The following is a 24,182-nucleotide window of genomic DNA, read 5'->3' as shown; positions in this document are numbered from 1 at the left end:
ACATGGAAATCACAACTTGACTCCCTGAAATGCAGTATATATCAATAGTCGTCATTATTTACCTGGAGGTTGTTAAGTGGCTCCATTTTCATGACTGGTCCCAGAGTGTTTAGAGGAAGGGAGATGTCAATGCTTTGGTTTGGCATGAGGGGTGTATGTATAGCCAGTGGGGCACTAGGGATTACTCCAAAACTGAAATAAAAAATAGGAAAACCATTATTTTCCAGCTTTTTCTGAGTGGATGCCAATGGAAACAGGTTTGCATTGTAACTAGAGATGAGCGAACACTAAAATGTTCGAGGTTCGAAATTCGATTCGAACAGCCGCTCACTGTTCGAGTGTTCGAATGGGTTTCGAACCCCATTATAGTCTATGGGGAACATATACTCGTTAAGGGGGAAACCCAAATCCGTGTCTGGAGGGTCACCAAGTCCACTATGACACCCCAGGAAATGATACCAACACCCTGGAATGACACTGGGACAGCAGGGGAAGCATGTCTGGGGGCATAAAAGTCACTTTATTTCATGGAAATCCCTGTCAGTTTGCGATTTTCGCAAGCTAACTTTTCCCCATAGAAATGCATTGGCCAGTGCTGATTGGCCAGAGTACGGAACTCGACCAATCAGCGCTGGCTCTGCTGGAGGAGGCGGAGTCTAAGATCGCTCCACACCAGTCTCCATTCAGGTCCGACCTTAGACTCCGCCTCCTCCGGCAGAGCCAGCGCTGATTGGCCGAAGGCTGGCCAATGCATTCCTATGCGAATGCAGAGACTTAGCAGTGCTGAACCAGTTCTGCTCAACTACACATCTGATGCACACTCGGCACTGCTACATCAGATGTAGCAATCTGATGTAGCAGAGCCGAGGGTGCACTAGAACCCCTGTGCAAACTCAGTTCACGCTAATAGAATGCATTGGCCAGAGTACGGAACTCGACCAATCAGCGCTGGCTCTGCTGGAGGAGGCGGAGTCTAAGATCGCTCCACACCAGTCTCCATTCTGGTCCGACCTTAGACTCCGCCTCCTCCAGCAGAGCCAGCGCTGATTGGCCGAATTCCGTACTCTGGCCAATCAGTGCTGGCCAATGCATTCTATTGGCGTGATGAAGCAGTGCTGAATGTGTGTGTTTAGCTCAACTACACCGGTGGAGTAGTTGAGCTAAGCACACAGATTCAGCTCTGCTTCAATCAGCGCTGGCCAATACATTCTATTGCACTTGAACCGTTGTGCACCCTCGGCTCTGCTACATCAGAGCCGAGGGTGCGCTTGAACCCTTGTGCAGCCTCGGCTCTGCTACATCAGAGCCGAGGGTGCGCTTGAACCCTTGTGCACACTCTGCTTCATCAAGCTAATAGAATGCATTGGCCAGAGCTGATTGAAGCAGAGCTGAATCTGTGTGCTTAGCTCAACTACTCCACCGGTGTAGTTGAGCTAAACACACACATTCAGCACTGCTTCATCACGCCAATAGAATGCATTGGCCAGCACTGATTGGCCAGAGTACGGAATTCGGCCAATCAGCGCTGGCTCTGCTAGAGGAGGAGGAGGCGGAGTCTAAGGTCGGACCAGAATGGAGACTGGTGTGGAGCGATCTTAGACTCCGCCTCCTCCAGCAGAGCCAGCGCTGATTGGCCAAAGTACGGAATTCGGCCAATCAGCGCTGGCCAATGCATCCCTATGGGAAAAAGTTTATCTCACAAAAATCACAATTACACACCCGATAGAGCCCCAAAAAGTTATTTTTAATAACATTCCCCCCTAAATAAAGGTTATCCCTAGCTATCCCTGCCTGTACAGCTATCCCTGTCTCATAGTCACAAAGTTCACATTCTCATATGACCCGGATTTGAAATCCACTATTCGTCTAAAATGGAGGTCACCTGATTTCGGCAGCCAATGACTTTTTCCAATTTTTTTCAATGCCCCCGGTGTCGTAGTTCCTGTCCCACCTCCCCTGCGCTGTTATTGGTGCAAAAAAGGCGCCAGGGAAGGTGGGAGGGGAATCGAATTTTGGCGCACTTTACCACGCGGTGTTCGATTCGAACATGGCGAACACCCTGATATCCGATCGAACATGTGTTCGATAGAACACTGTTCGCTCATCTCTAATTGTAACTGGTAAAATGGATTTTTCCACATAAAAAGAACATCTTTTTTTTCTTTTTTTTTAAATGTAGATTGAGAGCCCCATATAGGGATCACAACGTACACAAAGAATATCTATTTTGCCTGCGTTTGCCTCAGTTGAAGATGCACATACATTACAATTATTCCTCTATTTTAAGCGAATGGCAGAAAAGGATCATCTACCAAACAGAATTCATCTTTACAGAAACAGATGTAAGTTAATCTGACCCAATTCTCTCCACAAGTTAAGATGAAGTACATTCTACTACCTTTATAAATGGTAGATTTGTATTAGTATGTATTGCCGTATTTACTCCTTAAAATGCAAACATATAATTGTCTCCCACAATCTATAATATATACTACGATTTCTGTTCATTCAATACAATATAACTTGTATATATTTTTTGCTAGAGACAAGATTATGAAACAGTACAGATCACTCTGTATAGAAGTGCATACAAGGTTCCCTTTCATTATATTGTTTCTACAAGCCAAAAAGTGCAAAAACTTTTTGTGCTGTTAGGCTACTAAGAGTATAGACCTAAACACAGGACAGCATACTCCAAGATAATAATAATAATAAAAAAAAAAAAGCTATATGCTAGTTCACACGTGGGGCGCCCACGCGGGTTTTGACACAGAGAGAGACGCGGCAAGCCGCGTCTCTCTCTGGTCAAAACCTGCCTGCCACGACCATCGCGGTCGCGGCTTTCCCCTCCTATGTCGGCTCAAATGAATGAGCCGATATAGGAGGGTGCTGCCGCTAGGCGGAAGCTGCGGTCAAGCGCGCCGCGGCTTCCACCTGAAGAAAGGACATGTCGCTTCTTTTCTCCGCTAGCAGCAGCCCGCCGCTAGTGGAAAAAAGAAGCCCGGCAGTCTGCATAGACCACCATTGTAAAGGGGCGGATTTTGAAGCGAAATCCACTGTCAAAATCCGCCCCTTTGTTCATGTGTGAACGAGCTCTTAATAGAAGAAGAAACATATCTTTATGTCCACAAACCAATGATGCAACGTAAAGATAATCTTTTTATGGATGTGCAAGTCAACGTCAAGTGCACTGGGGCCCAATTTGCCAGATTTGAATACAGATAGCCACAAATGCTCTGTCTTCTAAACTAGCTCTCCAACGTCACCCCACTTTTTTCTCTGCCTGTGTCACAGCTGGCTATAGGTAAAACTAGTAAATCAGACCCCTCCCCCGATACACTTCAGGCTGATTTGCATATCCATAAATGATGATTATCCTGCATTTCTTCATCAGTTTGTGGTCACAAAGGTATGTTTCAGCTCCTATAAATAAATCCTACGTGACGCTCTTACTTGTTTGGGAGGCATTTTGAACCTAACAAACTCCCTTTAAATTAAAGTCATCGATGGATGGGTTCACTGGGTGGTTAAGGATCCATATAGCACCTTAATCACTAAGACCCTACCATTTCCAAGGACACAGTTCCTGAATGACTTGTTCTACGGCACTACAGGATTCAGCAGTCACACAGAAGTGAATGGGGCAGCATAGTGTGTGACTTGCCACTCCAATTCATACTGCAAACATGGATTACCCATTCTCATGATCAGGGACCCAATTGTCAGACCAATAGTGTGTGGATAACTACAGAAGTCTTATTCTGTCTTACCTATTCTTGTTAAACTGGATGGCGAAGTCAGTCATATGTTGCAGGGCCTTGTTGGTGAAATTCATGTCCATGTAAATGTGCCCCTGCCTATGTGAGAATGTTCCTGAGATCTCCAGCCCCTTTGCTTTCACCGCAGGCAGCCAAACCTAGTAATAGGGCACAGATGAGAATTTAATGTTACATTACCCAATTAACAAACTGACTCAATGTTTCTTTAACAGGAATTGCCGAGCGTACTAATAAAATAAAGAATTCACACTAGACAGCAAGAAGTCAAATGTTAGTAATATTTGTATTACATTTCAAGCAATATACTAGGTTTTAATAAGTACATGTCAAGTACATAAAACCTGAATTACTAGTTGGAGCTATAGGGCAAGGCTAAGTGCTCATGGTCTCCTACTGTAGACAGACCAGCAAGGGAAGCGTCTTTCTAGTGCCTCTCAAGAAAGGTATGATAACTTTTATGGGAGCACGGGAGATAAGAATATTAAGTGCAGAATTACAGATAAAGCATTAATATCATCTAAACATCATCAAAAATGCAGGATGCTACATTATATGTAAGATGGGGAGCCACAGAAGTACTGTATATACTTTCTTTTAGTAAAATAGAAAGCTCTATTCACCTCTCTGATGTCATTTTCAGTTTTCTGTCATCATAAGACCAAAGTATTGAAAATGACATCACACGGTGACAGACACCACTGACTTGTAATGGGGTCTCTGTCAAGGTTTCTTTTATTTTGCTGCAAAGATAGAGTAACATGCTATACTATTTTATCCAGTAGTTTGTCAGAATCCTATTGGAGCCTCAAACATAGATGGCAGAACCTGCAACAACTGATCAAATTACTGTGCAGTAAAATGCCACTTCTTTGATAGCTGTAGAAGTCTACAAAACATCAGCAGTTAGTTGTCTGTCGCTTGTAAGTTTTACATGTTTTTGCTTTCCCTCAGCTTTTTTCTGTAACAGCACATTTGCCATCTCCATGCCGGTTAGTTAAGCAATATGGCTCTTCTTGGCATGATACAAAAACTGTGATGTGTGCTCCGAGTTTACCACTTATCTTCCCCCTTGCCAAACTAGAACAGAAAAAGGGTCCCTATAGATGAATCCCTAGGTAGGAAAAATAAAACTTAATCTTTATTATAAAAAAAAAAAAAAAACGCCCTGGAACTATGTGAGAAAAGTGGTGCTCGTGTGAAAAAAAAACAATAAAATAGTCTAAGGACTATATACCAGACAGGACCCACATAAATTCTATGAGATAAAAACACCCTCGGCGAAGCCTCATAAAGATATAAAGTTTTGCTCCTCACAATGGTGGAATCAGGACAAAAAAATCAACTGCATGTGAGATATCCACCAACAAAGGGGTTGGGTTGCTGATGTAGAACAACCCTCGTCATGAGAGGGAACTAAACAACTAAATTTAGATAAATCATCAGTACCCAATTAAGAGTCTGTCCCTAATATAAGCTGAACACTCAAAAATAAGAGTGGCGCCAAAACCAAATTCAAAGTAGAAAAGGGGGAGACCCTAAGGGGAAATTACTAATGGCGTCCTGTCTAATAAAAGTGCAAAAAACCGTTCTAACACATTTCCCCCACAGGAATATATCACTTTTTTTTCTTTAATCAGTTTTTGATTCTAGATTTCTTCATTCTATTTTATGTACATGACTATGGTGCGACATATCTGGCCTGAACTTGTTTGCCGCTCTATTAAAGAGGACCTTTCATCAGTTGGGGCACATGCGGTTTTATAAACTGCTAGAAAGCTGACAGTGCGCTGAATTCAGCGCACTGTGGGTTTTCACGATCTGTGCCCTAGGTGAAGAGATATCGGTGCAGGTACTGTAGCTCCTGACAGTCAGTCAGGAACGCCCTTCCTCATAGCATCGCCTATAGCGCTGTACAGTACAGCGTGATAGGCGCTGCTGTGGAAAAGGACGTTCTTGACAGACTGTCAGGAACGCCCTTCTGACGGTGAAGAGCTATGGTACCGGGACCGATAGCTCTTTACCCGGGGCACAGATCATGAAAGCCGACAGTGCGCTGAATTCAGCGCACTGTCGGCTTTCTAGCAGTATATAAAACCACATGTGCCCCAACTGATGAAAGGTCCTCTTTAACAGCATCTAGTGATGCTTTACAACACATTCATGGCCACAGGCAGCAATACTTTGGAGCCGACTAGACATGCGCTGTACAGGGAGGTGGAGTACATAGTCAGTAGTGGTGTTATCTATAGAGATGTGTCATCTGTCTCACCTGCGATGCAATATGGCAAGTATCAGTCCATTATTATCTTTAGTGAGCAGGCTAAAAATTGCAGGATATATTATTTTTCAAACAGTGACATGGAAGATTAACAATATATATAAAACTGTTTTTAAGATTTTCTAAACAAACTTTTATGTTTTCTGTTGGCATATTTGCTTTAGTATCACAGATTTTTATGCTCATTAAGAAATTATTTATGTTTAGCGCTGAATCTCCGCAATGGGAGACATGACTGCATATTGTCTCTAAGAAGTGGCACAAGAAAAACTGAAGTGCCACAAGAAGAAAATGAGTCCATTTTACTAAACTTCTCTGCAGGGGAGAATAGCTAATTGTGTACTTGCTGTGCTTCATATGAGAAAGGTCAGGTACATCTTGTTATTATTTAACAAAGGAACAGAACAACCCCTTTGCTAACTACATCGTACCTTAGATCAATGAACCATGATAAGTTATGTTCTTTGGGAAGATTTATGAAGGACGCTGACCAATATAGATTACAGGCACTACATCAACAGGATACTTACAGCTTTTGGTGCCGCATATCCTCCCGGAGCCATGCCTATACCAGTAGAAAGTTCAAACAAGTCATTCAGTCCACTACTGACCACAGCTGGAGTAGGTGATGGCGCAAATGTGGCAGGAACTGAGGAAGGAATGAAGGTTTGCCCAACCTGTAGGTCAAAAAAGGGATATGTGGGCATTTCAATAATGGGTATGTGCTATTATTGCTTGGAGAATTTCAAGAATTACCAAAAGTAGAATGAAGTTCTTTAATAAAAACACCTTTGCCCGTTTGTATGCTATCCCATTTAAAAAGTAGTTTTTATGAAGGTTCAAGAATATACAGCAGTTTCCTGTCCAATAGCTTTTAACCATTTAATAAAGGAAGTCGAACACCAGACTTTAGAATATCAGTCCAGCCCGCAGATACTTAGGTTAGGGTTACTGGAATCAAACTGTGTCTTCCCCTTGTAAATCAGTGTCTCCATTGACAAGATATGACTGCTTTGTCAATATGCAAAATAATCTCTATTGAGCTGATGGAACAGCCCTTGGAGATAGCAAAATCTCAGTAATGAAAACACCATAAGTTAGTGAACTTGTACTTATAGGCAACAATCGTTAATAAATCTAACAAAATTTTCATTTTGTGATACGGTTGAACATCACCATAATATACATTTTTCTGTTGTGGGGGAAACAGCTTTATCAGGCAATCTGGTAGTTTGGTATGGACTGTGCTACTGTAGTCTCAATGAGCGGAATGAAAGCATTAACAGCTGTTACATTCTAACAAATAACCATTAGATGCCCAAATAACAAGAAAACACATATCAACATCCAAGAATTAATCCATTACATTCCCCAAATAGAGTCAGCATAAGCTACAGAGGCCATAATAATATTCTTATTATAGTAAAGTCTGCATTTGTTAAAAAGTTTCTAAGAGCATACGACAAAACATGAAGACACTACAGCAGCCTGAACACAACAGTGCGTGCACTATATATGATCATTGACATGACTGTCATATCAGGTTGGCAGAGGGGAATTATATTTCTGAATTTGTGTCACACTGTAAATTAATTCACCTAATAATTGCCCACACTAATTCAGAACCTATTGACAAACAGGGTTTATACATAGAAATAAATCGGCATTTATATACACTCACTGAGAAACAAACAAAAAAATACCCCCATCACACGCCTAAATAGGATTTGCTGCAAAACTCACCATGTAGTTATTTCTCAGGCAGATATGTAAAACTATGAGGGCATAAAAGTGCTTCTCTCACTGCCCTGTATATAGGCTTGCAGAAGCTACTTTTGGGTAGTATACCTCTCGTTGAGGGATCAGTGAATGCTAGAAATGCCTCTACTATATGGTCAAAGACATTTTGTCTAGTTGATAGACGAGAGGAAGCATTGTTGGACTGAAAGAAGCAGATGGTTATTTCAATGAACTGCCTGCTACCTAGGCCTAGGTATTGGGAGCAGTGGTTATATGAACATACCAACAATAGAAAGGACTGTTTGATCCGCTGGCAAGCATGAGCAGCTCCTACTGTTCCTTGTCTGCCATTCACATACAGGTAGCAACTTCATTATGCACCCCTGTCTTTGTCCAGGTTATTTGCAGACACTTAGCAGAAGGAAATTTAGTGTCCCAGTGCCTATTAAGAGTCTTGCCATTAACAGCCAGCCATTGTCAACTTACATTTTGCAGTAGGATAATACTTGCCCATATACAGAAAAAGAATTTCCAGGAATGTCTCCACCATATTGCAACAATTCCTTTGCCTGCATGGTTACCAGATTTAACACCATTCTAGTATGTATAGGACCAGCTGGAATGCTAGCTTCAGCAACCTACAAGTGTGCAGGAACCACAGGCCCAGATGCAACGTCTGTGAGCAAATGTGCAGCAGGATACCATACAAAACCTGTATGCTTCCATATCCAACTTTATTTTATCTTGAATCCAGACCAGTTGTTACCCAACAGGGTTTTAGAGCCTAGTTTTATTTATTAAGTTTTTCCTCAATAAACGTATCTTTTTGCTCTAATATATAACAAACTCCCATTCACACAACTCCCCCTCAGTCCCGGTTCACATCTGCGTACGGATTTCCATTTGAGAAGTCTGCTTGGGGATCTCCCAATTGGAAACCTAATCCGCATAAAAAAAGGAGTTACCTAAGAATACTCTCAGACCCCATACACTATAATGGGGTCTGTGTAGTTTCCATGCAAAAAATGTGGAGAGAAAAGTGCTGTTTGCACCTGAGGTTTTATATATCGCTAGAAAGCAGACAGTGCGCTGAATTCAGCACACTATCGGCTTTGCTGTTATGTGCCCCTGGTGAAGAGCTATTGGTGCCAGTACCATAGCTCTTCACTGCCAGAAGGGCATTCCTGACAGTCTGTGAGGAACGCCCCCCTGACGGTAGAGTCCATAGCGCTGTACTGTCAGAGGGGGCGTTCCTTACTGCCCAACGATGACACTGAGCAGTGAGGAATGCCCCTTCCCTCAGTACTAGTCTGTGGATGAGCACTGTCAGGAGGCAGAGGGGCATTCCTCACTGCTCAGTGTCATGGTTGGGTGGTAAGAAACTCTCCCTCCGACAGTACAGTGCTATGGACCCTACTGTCAGGAGGGGCGTTCCTCACAGACTGTCAGGAACTCCCTTCTGACAATGAAGAGCTATGGTACCAACACTGATAGCTCTTCACCAGGGGCCACAAAACGAGAAAGCCGGTGAAGCCGAGAAAGCTGTTGGCTTCTAGCAGTATATAAAACTGTAGGTGCTTGAGGACCTAAAAGGTCCTCTTTAAAAGGTTATATGACAAATACTTTTTTGGGCAGCGTATTTACTGCCCAATCTGAGCACCAATTCTTGGACACATGATCAAACCAGCTCTACACTCTGCACAAGCAGTAAGAGTAGAGCTGGGTCAGCAACATGACCCAAAGTTGAAATGTCAGCAGTAGAAGCAAAGTGCAGAGATTTCTGGCCCCTGCAGCACTCTGCAACCCTAAGAATTGGAGCGGCGAGGGCTAGTAAGTGTGCTCACCCAGGGCAGTGAGTATATATCCCTAGTGTCCTGCAGGTCTTTGTCAGACAAGTGTATTCAATATAATGGGTAAATATATTGCGGATTATAAAGTTTATGGTGAATAAATGTTTGCAATTTTTTTTTAGAAATTAATTTCATTAGCATACTGGATAGAAAACAGATTTCTTTTTTGCTCTCAGAGTAGTTCCGAGCATCCATAATCAGTGCACACAGTATACAGGAAAGACAAGCACATCTAAAGTAATCTATTTCCCTCCAGTCACCACTATCAGCTCCAGCTGCACCCCGCTACGCCATCATTTATCCTTTCCTGAACATTTGTGAAAATGCCAGCATAAAAGTAATTTGGACACAGTTAAATATGAGCGTTGTATGACAATTTGTGGAAGTCCTAACTATAAATACAAAAAAATCAATAAGAAGATATCTACTACAGGAGTTGTAAAATTGCTTTAAAAATTGAAGAACAGGGGTAAGAAATGGTTAGTATTATTCCTACTCAAGAAATGTGGTCTTACCGCTGGACTTCCACCAATTCCACCTCCAAGATCACTTCCCAACTGTAAGAGAAACATCAATGTTACAATTCTAGAACAGATCAAGAAATATAAAGCAGTGATGGATTTCATGACAGGTCTTACCAATCTGTAAAGGGAAAAGAAATATAAACTTTTCAGGTTTCTGAGTAATCCATTTCTGATGAGATCCTTCATCTCTTTATTCTTTCCCTTGCTTCTCTTTTCAGTGTTGTGTCCTGCTTATCACTGTGTATGGTGTACAGACATGTGTGTGTAAAGAAGACTAAAAGAAGGTGGTGGAGATATTCATCTACCTTACCATACTAAGGAGGCAGTTCTACCCGTATTACCTCCCGAGTAATACACAGTGATAAACCAGGCACAACTCTCAAAAGAGAAGAAGCAAGTGTGAGAATAAAGAAATGCATAATTTCACAGAAAGGAGCAAATGTTTGCTAATAAACTATATTAGAAAATGTATTACTAACACACATATTTCCAGAAAATTGCTCACTGAGTGAAATGCCTTTAAGGAGACATGGGAAATGATCCAATGGAGCACTGCCAGTAAGGCTTCAAACCAACTAATCCACTGAAGGAGAGCCAGTCCTTCCCTAAAACTGTATCAAAGGCATCTCACTCAGATAGCATTGATGAGGGGCAAACACATAAAAACCTCCAAAATCTGTCTGCAGATGGATGTATGGCTTGGCTACCCTTAGTGGAGTTTCAAGGCTTGCGATGGACATTGACTTTAATCCTCAGGCAACCTGACTATATTTTAAACAAGCATAAGAAAGAATTCTTCTTCAAAAAAAAAAAAAAAATTACATATATATTACTGTCACTTTGATAAACATGTTAGTATACCTAATAACCGGGTATTATACATGATAACCAATAACGGTGGTTAATGTAATAATATGTATTCTATTGATTATTTTAACCGGTTATTTTATATACAACCCAAACCCTCTTGGCTGAAGTGATAAATTACAATATTTAGGAAGTAGTGAATTTTCATCAGCGCACTTGTGGCATTTTCCCTCTATTTATCATACTAACCAGTGAGTGCCGGATATTATTCATAATAGCACGTTAATGTGATTAATTCTTTAAAATATATATTACATTAATCACCTTTATTGGTTATTATGTATAATACCCAGTTATTGCGCATACTACCCACATTTCTCAAAGTAACAGTAGTGTGTGTATATATATATATATATATATATATATATATATACACACACAAATATTATTAGGCAAGTTTACTGTGTTACCTATGAAACAGAGTCTCCTTTACCCAACGCAAGCTCAATGTACTATTTTTTTCCCAGAAAGTTTTTATCCCAACAGGCATAGCATCATTTCCTCTCAACGCAATTGTATTGTGTTTTTCTACTTTACTTTAAATGCTCACTTTAGTTGCCCTTTCAGCACAAGCTGTCGTCCTGTTCCTTCTTTCTGGGATGGGAGCCTAGAAGCTGTGTCAGCACCCTAAACTATTATATGAATCACAAATACTTTGCAGCAGCTAACAACCTAAAAGTCAAGCATATGTCTTTCAAATATTTCAGTCTGGATAGAATGTTTGCCTTGCTCTATATATATGCATGTGTGTGTGAGATATATATATATATATATATATATATATATATATATATATATATATATATATATATATATATATATATATATATTTATATTGTACACACACACCAGGTAAATACAATTCCCTGTAACTTCCCTGCACAAGTATTTTACAGCATCATCTGCAAGAAGCAAACATAGAGCCTTCCGCAGTGATATCCTACTGTGACAACACAAACAATGGAGAATCGGATTTTACTGTTCTCCTATTTGTATATAGAGCAATTCAAGTAGCATATATGATATACTAGAGAAATGATTATAGAATTCTGATTATATAAGTAGGGCTTCACGTTAAAGCATGACACAAAGAGAAAGGCTGGTTTGCTTGGGAATCTTTTAGCATGAAATCTTTATTACTAAATTACTGAAAACCCTATCAGTTTCATACATCTGAATGGGTTGTGTTTGCAAGACATTAATGGATTTTTACAAATCACATTCTATACTTATGAAACAATTGCAGGACTTTCTTTACTTTCTGCATTTATGCTGCAGAAAAATATTGGGAGAGGTCTACTAAAATAATGTGTTCACTTCTAAAAGGTGTCCCCACTGTGATGTAAAAAAAAAAAAAAAAAAAAAAAAAAAAAACTTTGAAAAAATGTTAAAAAAATAAATAAAGTCAGCTGTAGAGGTTTCCATTTCCCTTGGCATACATGTGCTCCTGTCACTCCGAATATAATTTACCCCAATAATAAAGTAATAACTATCTATCATTAGTGTGTGGAGCCTGCATCTAAAACTTTACCTCTCAATGCTATATTGATATCATACATTACACAAATTTGATATCCCTATAAACTACTTTATAGACTTTAAACTACATTCTACATATATTTACATTGATAATTTCTCACTGTGAGGGCTTTATGTGAAGTTTGTATTACTTTTGGGTTTTTTGACTGAATATGTTGGCTCATGGCAATAGCCAAATAAATGTAGATTTGATCTTTACGTGACCAGCATAAATCTAGGCAAGTACGCACAGATTAGAAAGGAAACCCCACTACGACTGGCTAGTCATTTCTCTAGGATATGTTTTTTTTCTGGGCATACTTGCAGAATATCTGTGCATGTAAATGCAGACCTTAGGATTGACATCCAGATATTTTAGTCAATCATAGTACTCTTGGTCCACATGAATATTTATTATCTGAACTAACAAAATTCTAAGCACCAAAAATCAAAACTCATTTACTTAATTGGCTCCTTATGACTTCCAAAGGAAACAAACACTTTATGTCTTAAGTTACACAAGCCTAGAAGATGTTTCAAACCACCCTGTCTTTAAATACATTATAATCTGAAGACGCAGAGCAGGAAAAATGGTGTGAATGGAAAATCACAGACTAGAAGCAGACAACACAGGGATATAATGGTGTATCTACATAGTGTTGCCAAAGGTTACAAATCGTGTATGGCATCTTGCAGAGTACAAGGGAAGGAAAGGATTGTGCTTAGTCAGGCTGATAAACTGGATGCTTCTGAACATAAAGTTCACAGCTGAATGCTAATAACCATGCATGTGAGTTGCCTGATGAGAGGGAACAAGGGTCTGTAATGAAGACCAATGGAAGGAGGGGACAACAAGAATGCCAGTTTATCAGTGTACTACTGTGTGAGAACCAGTTACCCATTGCGTATCCTCTCCCATCTGCAAGGGTAGGCGGAACACAGGAGGAAAGAAGCAAAAAGGTTACTGTCAGCGGAGAGACAGCTGAACTGCAGAAAACAACAAGCAGTGCCTACAACAATGAATCTAGAACCCCCGACAATAACCAGCTGAAAAGTGGAGCTACTGTCCTCACTGTGAGTACTGCTTCTAATGTCTGGGCACAACAGTCCAGACAGAAATCACAAACAGGGTCCAAGGTCTACTAAATGTATCCTAACCATGTACCTGCCAAAACATTTTAAAAACAAATAAAAAGTTACATATATGTAAATCAATATTAAGCCTAAATCTGAGACACAACATAACACACATAGCACAAAAACACATAGCACAAATGTCACAGCGTAGGAGGTCTTGGCTTGCTTATCTGCATAATTTGTTGATGAAAACATTACATAAAAATTGGTATAATGTACTTAACCATTAGAAAAAGTGTCTTACCAGACTGTCTAGACCTCCGCCAAGAAGATCCACAGCTCCCATTTGCATTGTGGATACTTGTGGGACATTTCCTGGTGGCCCAAGGTCTAGATTCAGAAGGTCACCAAGGAGGTCTCCTTGTGATGGAATGACCTGAGGTTGTTCAAGGGACACTGTTGGGGCAGGTCCTACTGGGCTGTCTCCAATATCAATGCTAAAAAACATACATTAAGAAAAATCAGCACTGCTAGGAATACATACATTATTTTAGTTAGAGAGAGATTATCACTTAATGAAATTTTAGACTGATATAATACAATAAGATTGTACTGCTTCTGAAAGACGTCACTACAAAGAAAACATTTACTATACTTTTCACTTTAAGTAATGACAGTTGCAGTGAATGCTGAGTAAGAGCAACTTCCTGTCCAAAACAAGTCAGCAAGATTTTTTTTTTCAGGATATGCGCACATCTATTTTTAACCACGTGTTGATTTTTTTTTTTTTTTTAACTTTTCTTTAGATACTTAATTATAATTTAGAAGAGAGGACTTAGACAGTTCAGAAGACTATGTCCCAAGTCTGGGACACATACCCTTTCAATACCTGCAAAGAGCTCATTTACACATTGACAAAAACGGAAATAACTTGCCAATAGTGGCATCAATTCACAGGGGGAAACCAGTATCCAAATAGGTAACTAATCTATCTATGCGCAGGGCTGGGTTCTGGTGACAGACTCCCTTCAAATACCAGTTGCTCAATTTATAGGATTAGGAATGGCCAGGCATAAATGATGACTGAAATGAACACCAACCGCAGGTGCCGAGACTGCCAGAGAATAAGCTTAAAGTGGTTGGCCACTTTCAGACCAATACTGAGAAACATGTTATTGTTTATACAATAAAAGCATATACAATTTTCCAATATACTTTCTGTATCAATTCCTCACGGTTTTCTAGATTTCGGCTCGCTGTCATTCTGCTTACCTCTAGTGGATAAAACTCTGACCATGGTCATGTGATTTACGGTCCATGGTCATGTGATGAGGACACGGGTGCACAGCAGATGGCGGATTACTGGGCTGTGACTATAACAAACTGTGCACCTGTGTGTCATCACATGACAATGGTCAGAGTTTTATCCACTAGAGGTAAGCAGAATGAATGACAGCAAGCAGAGATCTAGTAAACTGTAAGGAATTGATACAGAAAGTATATTGGAAAATTGTACAACTTTTTACTATACAAATAATAACATTTGTCTCTCAATATTGGTCTGAAAGTAGACAACCCCTTTCATTTATGACGAAGCACATACTTTGGCGGAACAGGGGATAACACGACTGACATTGAAATACACAATTTTCAATAATAATTGATCATCACGATAAAAATTGGAGGCACAGAAAAACAAAATGTGTGACTGGGATATTATACTAAGACCTATAAATGGGATGTCTAAAATTCCTGGCAGCCTCTCTGAAAAAAGTCAACATCTCCATTTGGACTTAAAGAGGAGAATATGCAGTTTTATATACCGTTAGGAAGCAGACAGTGTGCTGAATTCAGCGCACTGTCGGCTTTCCTGTTATGTGCCCCGGGAGAAGAGATATCAGTGCATTTACCGATAGCTCTTCACTGTCAGAAGGGCGTTTCTAACAGCATAGCTGGGAACGCCCCTCCTGACAGTCTGTCCGTAGCTCTGTACAATGACGCTGAGCAGTGAGGAACGCGCCTCCCCCCACCCCACCCCCCCAGTACTAGTCTATGGACGAGTACTGTCAGGAGAGAGAGGGGGGTGTTCTTCATTACTCAGCGTCATCGATGGGCGTAAGGGATGCCCCCTCTGACAGTGAAGAGCCATCGGTAATGGTGTATGTGCACATGAAAGGTCTTCATTAAAGTATAGTCAAGTTCTAGACTACGTTTCGCAAATGAATAGTATAGGTTAAAATATAAAACTTTGTAATATATCTTATTAGATTAATAAGTTTTCTACTCCATTTTTCAGGCTAAGTTACTTTCTACATATTAGTCTATGAGGAGGGGACGCTGCTATAGAAGATACTCAGAACAGCTTAATAAGTGGTGAGGGAAAGAGACTGCCTCAATAAGATACATTACAAAGTTTGTTATATTCATCTGTACTATTCATTAAAAGTTGTTTATAACTGTAGGTACACTATAACTGTTATAAATGGACTGACCCACCAAGACAAACATAGTCATAATAGTTTTATGGCATTGTCAAATTTTGCTATAAGATTGTTGATAATATACAAGTGCTCAATCAGTTAAGGCTTATTTCCCAAAAAAAAGGCTTTAAATAAGACATACTAGAAGGAACAGAAAAGCTGCTTGAAGCACATCTGTCAAAAAGTTTAAAGATACAAGCATCCATGATCAGGCCATCACTCTTTCAAATCCACCTTAGCCATAAACTGTTTGCTGCCTTAATCCAGCATAAGGAATATTTAAGGTATAATAATAATCCATCTCTGGTGAATATAAGAAGCTTTGTAATATATCTTATTAAAGAAATATGGCTCATTCTCCATTTATCAGATTGCTACTTTTCACATAGAAATCTATAGAGAGGTGTTACGTATGGACCGTCCTAGCAAGTGGGTGCGGCTGTCAGGGTCAGCTCACTCGATCTTCCATTTGCCCTTCACACAGGCTGAAAGTTGAACGTAAATCACAGACCAAAACAGTCCATGCACCCCAACCACGTCACTGCTCACTCATATATACATGTGTCTATCCAACAGTCAGACACAAACACGCTTAGAAAAGGTAAGGGGTTCATAGAGCAACACAAAGTAACCTTAAATTTAACATCAAAAGATTACAAAATAACACAACATTGCAAACAGCTGGCAGTTTAGATATAATTGAAGCGGAAAATACACAGAGGAAAGCTCTGCAAACTTTCTGTGTCAAGGACTGCAGGAAGAAACGTGATGTGTTATAGCCGCATTTTTCCTGCAGCTTCTTTTTTGCTGCAGGACGCCATGTGGGGCCTTAAGCTTAAGGAGTTTTCCAGCTCATTTATATTGGAGATCTATCCTCAAAATAAATCATCAATAAGAGATAAGTGACCCACTGATCAGTTGTAAGAAGGAGCTATGGTGCCTGTTTATATCACATGTTGTCTGTTTATAGTGACCGTGTGATGTAGTTACACTCTTGTCACATAGAGGTGTATAGGATGAGCCTGTAGTTACATGACATGAATGACACTATGTAAACAGAGAAGGGGTCATGGCGCATACACAGGTACCACGGTTCACTCAAATAGCTGATTCTTCCCTCATTCTGACTCCCATTGAAAACAATTAGTGCAGGATGCTATGGCTGCCACGGAGGTGTAAAAATTAACAAAAAAAACCCCCAAACATACTCATCTGTCCTCAGCACCCTGTTGTCCTCCGCCTCTGTCTGTTCGGTCTCATGGCATCACCTCATTTCTGGAAATCCTGTACCCAATTCGTCTTAGCGGTCACATGAGGTGCAGGACTCCCAGAAAGAAGGTGCCAGCACGAGACTGAATGGACACTGGCGGCAGACAACGGGGTGCCGTGGACAGGCGGGTATGCTTTTTTATTTTAAACCTCCGGCCTGCCACATGTTTTGCTCCAATTCCTGGACAACATCTTTAAAGGATTTATCCATGTTTCTAATATTTATGTATGGCAATGTTTTGACCCCTGTACGCAAACTTTTTTAATAGAAGAATGATACATTCTTAAGTAAAGGTGAAGTTTTAACCCTACTATTTACCGTGGATTCCAAGTGCTGGATTATCTTTGCTTGTCTTCTAATATTTATGACCTGTCCTTAGGATAAGCCATCAATATTACATCTGTGGGAGTCTGACAGCCAGGACCTCTGCAGATGAGTTTTTCCAGGGCAGTGCAGCTACAGGTAATGGGGACAATTCTAGGAGCCATGCTGCTCTCTTGCCATACAGGATGTAGAAGTGGGTTTAAATAGTGCAGTGGTACACATCATATGGCAGGAGAGCAGCATGGCTCCTGATATGTTATTACCTTTAGCCACCCTGTCTCGGTACAGCTCATCTACAGGGGTCCTGGTGGTGGGCCCTAGACACCCCAGTCCGACCCTGGATCTGTGAGGAGATAAAGCCATCACTTGAAGCTTTAGCTGACTTTACATATCTCTGTCTCCTTATCTTCTCACCACCCCACTCCATAGACTTCAACAGGCTGAAAAGTAAGCAGTGTACAAACTTCAGAGGATGGATTTTATGACTGTATTCCGAAACAGTGACCTTTATAAGGGCAGGAAAATGACAAGAGAAAAAAATATACATTTTTTTTTTAAAACAAAATATATTACCATGTACTCGTATACCATCATCACTGATTTACAAACTATATCATACAATTTTAGGTGTACTTTAAGCCAAAGGCATATTCCAGAAAACAAATGATGAAATCAGTTTATATGGGTCACAACACTCACCTTCCATGCTGTATGGGAAGGTGTTTACGATGAACTCCATGACTACCTTCCACAAAAGCATTGGGTGGTTTGTGGTAAACTGAAGCTAGAGAACCAATGTGGCAAATCAACTCATCCAACAAAGTGGGCTCAATCAAGTCAGTCTCCTCAGAGATCAAAGGCTTCTCTGAAAGGACCACTTCCTTGGCAGTGACAGGGTCAGTAGACAGCAAGCGCCAGTAAATGTATCCTCTGTCACGCAGGTCAGGGTTATCAGAATCCTACATAAAGAGCAAAAAATGTGTTTTTAGAAATAAACTTACATACTCATCAATGGTGTTAATCACATCTTAACGCCTTAGAATTAGATAAAATACCACAAGTTGTCACCGTAAAGGGCAGACCAATTTAAATAGAATAAACTCATCAGATCCGTTCAGCCTCATTACCGGTCACCTTCTCAGTCTGATTAATGTGTTTATATTGATATTAACTAAAACTAGCTTTTAGCTACAGGAGTGACAAAGTATGATAGAAGCAGATACACTAAATGATGCAAGGCCTTGGACTGAAAACTCACCTCATTGCACAGACAAGGGTTTAAAGATACAGGCAAGCTTAAAGAGAGTCATCAGTTTTAAGGGGGTAGATCAACCACTAGACAGATAAATATGAAGTAGAGCAGTTTTAACACATCTCGATTGAGGAAAACGATTTAAAGGGAGTTTATCATTGGCAATAGCCATTTTTAGCTAAACATATCTTTGCATAGCCTCTAGAAAGGCTATTCCAGGGATACCTATTCTTTTTTCGCCGCTGGCATTTTGGAATGAGCCCGGTTTTAGTGATATGCTAATTATACAGCACAGAGCACTGGAAGCCTTCTAACTATTCCTTGAGCACTACAGCATCATCAGCTTTCCCCTTCTCACCACCCTCTGGAAGCAGTGAAGAAGGAGGAGGGATCCTGCGTAAAAAAAAAAAAAAAAGGAGTCAGTGGGAAGGGGAAGGCTAATGATGCTGCGATGCTCAAGGCATAGTTAGAAGGTTTCCAGTGCTCTTTGCTGTATAATTAACATATCACTAAAACCAGGCTCATTCCAAAACACCAGCGGCGAAAAAAGAATAATAGGTATCATTGGAATAGCCTTTCTAGAGGCTATACAAAGATATGTTTAGTTAAAAATGGCTATTGCCAGTGATAGACTCCATTTAATTTACCTGGCACTTTGAGCAAGTCACTAGAACCTGCAATAACTGCGGCTAAAGCCTTCCCCTCTGATTTAGAGCGACAGCTCTAGAGGCCAACTATGAGACCAGAGGGGAGGGCTTGCAGAGAGTACAGTGTAGAGAGCATGGCTCGCAGCAAATAAAAGAGCCCCCCTCATGACACTAGCAGTGGCAGCACAGGTAGATTAAAACTTGTATTCCTCCACCCCTTACAGACCAAGATTAGACTGCCTTACATTTCATTTACGTAAAGCTTAACTTTTTACAATAAACCTGTATGTAAATTAGAATCAGTAAATACTGTGTGTTATTTATGGCAGCATATCACATTTATGGTTGCCATACTGGCTGGGGGCAGATGAAGGTGAGACACTTAATATGGGCAAGACGTTTTAGAGAACAGGTAGGAATGTCTGGAGTTAGTTATTATTTGATACTGCAGTCAAAACCATCCAGACATTACCCCCTTAAATACACATTTTTCCTTTTTTTAGTAACAATTTTCATAAAGCAAAACCATCAGAATTAAAAGGAAATAGACAAAAGAACTACTAAAAAAGAAGTTGGAAAAAATATGCATGTGAATAAATCCTAACTCTACAAATTAGATCTGGTTTCCCAACTATATACACTATATAAAAGGAGCTAGGGATAAAATTATACACTTAAAAAGCTCAGTAAAATCTTCCCAGTAAAACTAAAGGAGAATAGGAACATATATTGGAGGGATTTCAAGGATCCCAAGCTTTGCGCTTAAGAAGCTGCAGAGGGAATCACAGGTATAGCTCAAATCCAGATATAGCAAAAAATGGGTCTAAATGTCAAGTTATATTTCAGTGTTCTGATAATAGAAGCTTACAGAAAAAATAACTGCACAGTGGTTAGAGGAAACATTTCCATGTGGCTAGAAATCAGTTTGCTAGATAAGGAATATAAGAAATATGTAAGACTAAAGGGGTTCAACCTCACAGGTCTTCTGTTTACAGTAATACAAGAGCAAGACTGAAGCAAATAGTTTACAAGACAAAGACAATGTGAAGAAGCTCCAAATGTAAGACATTAAACTTAATATGGGCTATGACTGACCATAGATTCTTCTTGCCTATACACTTTTGTAAACCAGACAAGGGTATATACAGAGATTGCACTATTCGTTCTTGGTCTCTTTAAAAGGTCAAAAACTGTGGCTCTTATTGAAGCCGGAGCTTAAATGCTGATATGCAGATTACTGGAACCACTTATTAGCTGCGGCAGGGGGCTGTAAGTACAAAACAGCTGGGCACAAATAGTTCTGAAAGAGGCAGTGCCTCTCAGCCCACGCTGCTCACTGTTTTCAATGTAAAAGTATAGGATCCACATGGAGATAAACCTAGTTGTACTGCCTTCATCTGTTTAGCATGAAAGTACATAATGTCTTGTTTTATAGTTATGTATTAAAGGGCTTGTCCAGGCATATTCTTTCACATGATCTAACAATGGATGTGGAAAGACGCAAATGCATGCTGGGCGGTCAGGTTTCCAAGGCAACTGTCAGACAACCAGAAAATATTGTGCGCAGGTCCTAATAATTAGAATAGGACTCATGTGTGCATGTTACTTACTAGGTTTCAGATTAGGCGGGAGAGTAAGCATGGACAAACCCTTTAATTCATTAACAGCTATTCAAATTTTTGGAGGGCAATGGTAGAAGGCAGCAATGCTTTTGCAATTCTAGACAACCCCTTTAAGAACCCAGGTTCCAATGATTTCTCTCACAAACATCACCTCTAGTAACAGTTGCTTGCACTGATGTAATTATAGTCTGGCAGCTCTGCTATTTTGTTTCTCATGGAGTCTGCAACATCTGCTGCCCAGCAGGTGAAACACAATCCTTTGTTACTCAATTCAGAAGGGGGAAAGAGCAGAAAGCAGTAGAGATAACAATCATGTGATCTGTTCTGTACTACAGGAAGGTGGAGAGGGGAAATGACCAAAAGTTTTTAGCGTATATGATATCACAAACAGAAGATAAAACATCAGGAGTATGGTCATGTGCCTGCATGTGGAACAGACTTACATAGATATTTCAGCTACAGATACCCTGGTTTATGCCCCAACAAATTATCTGAACCTTTCCTTACATATTCTCATGATGGTAAAGTTATACCTGTGTAGCAAGGCTCAAGACTTGCTGTACAAGCTCTTGGGTCTCAGATGGTTTCTTCAAAAATAGCTTAACAATGGCAGTCAAAAGAGTCAATTGCACCTAAGGGAAACAAAAAGACAGGAAAAGATACTTTTAAAAAATTGCATGAGCGTTACTGATACAAAGTTGAAAACACATGGGAGGAGCCACTGACCATCCAAAAGAATAGTCAGTGGCACAGTACTAATGTGTGTAGGGACAAGATAAACAGAGTAAACCTCAATATCCTATATGCAAAAATCTAATTTCTATTGCTAAACATGAGACTACATAAATATAAAAGTTTAAGACTGTCAATTCTCCTGATTTGTCGATTTTTGTGAATAATGTATGACTTATAAGAAAAGAATTTTATAGCTTATAGATTGACTACAGATGTTACTAGGTGAGAGCGTGACGCTGTCCAATCATTGATGTCACCATGAGACTAGGCATGAGTACATCACCTCCTTGAAAGAAAGAACAGTAACACCAAGTTGTCACTTCATTCATAAAATGCTAATGATATATTCTAACAAAATAGTTTGGTGAAGATTTTGAAGAGGATTCTGCCCGAAAATCAGCCGAAATTCTGCCCTGAAGCTGCCTTCCGTTTCATACAATGGGAGACAGAGATCTTAGTATGATGCTGAAAAAATAAGTGCCCTGCTTGATAATGCCGCAAATGCCGCAGCTGGAGAACCCCTGGAACCGTTCCACTGAATAGGCCCATTCATCTGAGCCTGATCAGCAAGCCAAAGCCACAGCGCAACACCAAAGGGGCAGTAAATGGAGAGGAATTTGAGGCGGAAGCCCCCTTCAAATTCCTGTTCACAAGAGAGAAGCAACAATAGAAAATTCTGAGAAAAGATGCTCTAGAATTGTAGTTTTATGAAGAACATTAGTATTTACTAAACCGTATTTACTAAGAGCTAAACTGATTTATGTGTGTATAATACTACGACATGTCTAATGTTGTTCTTTTTCGCACTTTCCTTTAGCTTATTCCGGGACACCATCTTTCCTTTTTTTGCAATGTAACTTTTTCCGCAGTGGTTCCCATCCACATGTTCAGTTTGGTGTTCCATTACAAGACACCATACCTGCGTACTTTCATCATGGAATCCTTCCAAAAAGCTTTCCAGCAACTCATCAGCATTATCAATACGCTCTGCATACTCTCCTACAATCCAGATCATGGCTGCTCGGGCATCAGGCTCATCAAGGGAATCCAAATTCTCACATAAAGTGGCAATAATGCTCTCATACCTTACACAAATACAGAAAGGAAACATATGATCTCATCTTCATTAACAAGCTTCTATATGGCAACTCAACTATACATGTATAAATTCACTAAGACATACTTGTTGGGATACTTGCGGAAGATGTCTCGGATGACCACAATGGCTTCTTGTACCACATAATTGACTTTGGTCTGAATAAGGTCGAGGAGGGTACTCACACAACGCTCTGCAGATTGCTGGGGAGGGAGAAATCCATGTCACACAACTATATTCAAGATTCAATATACATTCACTATATATTTCATTCTGTTCAATAGCAAAATGCAGACCATTCAATATAAAGAAAAAATAGTCATCAAATATGTTGGAACAGGGGGGACTAATAGACAAATGTATTTTTATTTTCTCTCACTAGAAAATAACTTAAAAAAAAAAAAGATCTTACTTCAACTTTGATGGCACATCTACCAATGGCACGAACGGCTTTCCTAACAAAATCAACATCCACTTCAGTAGCATATTCTTTCAGTTCAGCTAACACCTGTGGAGAGAAAAACATATGATAATAAATTGTGTAGGAATATTGACAGCGCTCAATAGGTGGTGAGGAGTACCAAATAAGTTCTTTATTGAGAATAACAACAACGATCCATCTTCCAGGCAGGAAATATTTATTATGTTATAGTTTTCCCCCAAACATTTAAGTCAATGGCCTTTTTCAAAAGGTATCAGAATAAGGCCCTTTTCACATTATGTTTTTTGTCATGTAAGTTTAACTGATCAGTTTGACGGATCCATTGCTTTAATCAAAAATATTATCATCAGGGGTAGCACATGAGGGGAGTAATCAATCCCTAATGGCTGTCCCTGCACCCCCACATGTGCTTCTCCTAATACCATTAGGGGTATCACACGTGTGGAGTTAGCAGACATAAGGATGCACCTAATACCATCAGGGGTAGCACATGTAGAGTGAGGGGGGGAGCAATCCCTAATAGCTGGCCCAGTTCATTTTTTGTTAATGTTTGTGGGGGGTTTTATTATTTTCAATTTTACTTTTTTTATATTTATTAACGTTTTTTTTATATATATATTTCTCTCAAACGGGTGTGATTTATTTATTTATTTTAAAAAAAGAAAGACAACTTCCCTATAG

General features: G+C 40.0%; 1 protein-coding gene across 2 annotated transcripts in view; it reads right to left on the bottom strand.

The window, feature by feature from the left end:
- Positions 1-24,182, bottom strand: part of AP2B1 (adaptor related protein complex 2 subunit beta 1) — an 85,960-nt gene that overhangs the window by 17,753 nt on the left and 44,025 nt on the right. Inside the window, exons 9-19 of one of the 2 annotated variants that reach the window (XM_075264756.1) lie at positions 23,472-23,567; positions 23,147-23,262; positions 22,883-23,048; positions 21,762-21,860; positions 18,407-18,666; positions 13,938-14,130; positions 13,455-13,475; positions 10,163-10,204; positions 6,588-6,734; positions 3,771-3,916; positions 63-192 (exon numbers count right to left, since the gene is read on the bottom strand). In XM_075264756.1, coding sequence (XP_075120857.1) covers positions 63-192; positions 3,771-3,916; positions 6,588-6,734; positions 10,163-10,204; positions 13,455-13,475; positions 13,938-14,130; positions 18,407-18,666; positions 21,762-21,860; positions 22,883-23,048; positions 23,147-23,262; positions 23,472-23,567 — 1,416 coding nt within the window. The remainder of the gene's footprint in view (positions 1-62; positions 193-3,770; positions 3,917-6,587; positions 6,735-10,162; positions 10,205-13,454; positions 13,476-13,937; positions 14,131-18,406; positions 18,667-21,761; positions 21,861-22,882; positions 23,049-23,146; positions 23,263-23,471; positions 23,568-24,182) is intronic. The other variant, XM_075264757.1, reaches the window with a different exon arrangement.

Source organism: Leptodactylus fuscus, chromosome 2 (genome assembly GCF_031893055.1).
Source record: "Leptodactylus fuscus isolate aLepFus1 chromosome 2, aLepFus1.hap2, whole genome shotgun sequence".
NCBI lineage: Eukaryota > Metazoa > Chordata > Amphibia > Anura > Leptodactylidae > Leptodactylus > Leptodactylus fuscus.
The sequence above is the reverse complement of the archived record's forward strand: the minus strand, read 5'-3'. Positions and strand labels throughout refer to the sequence as shown.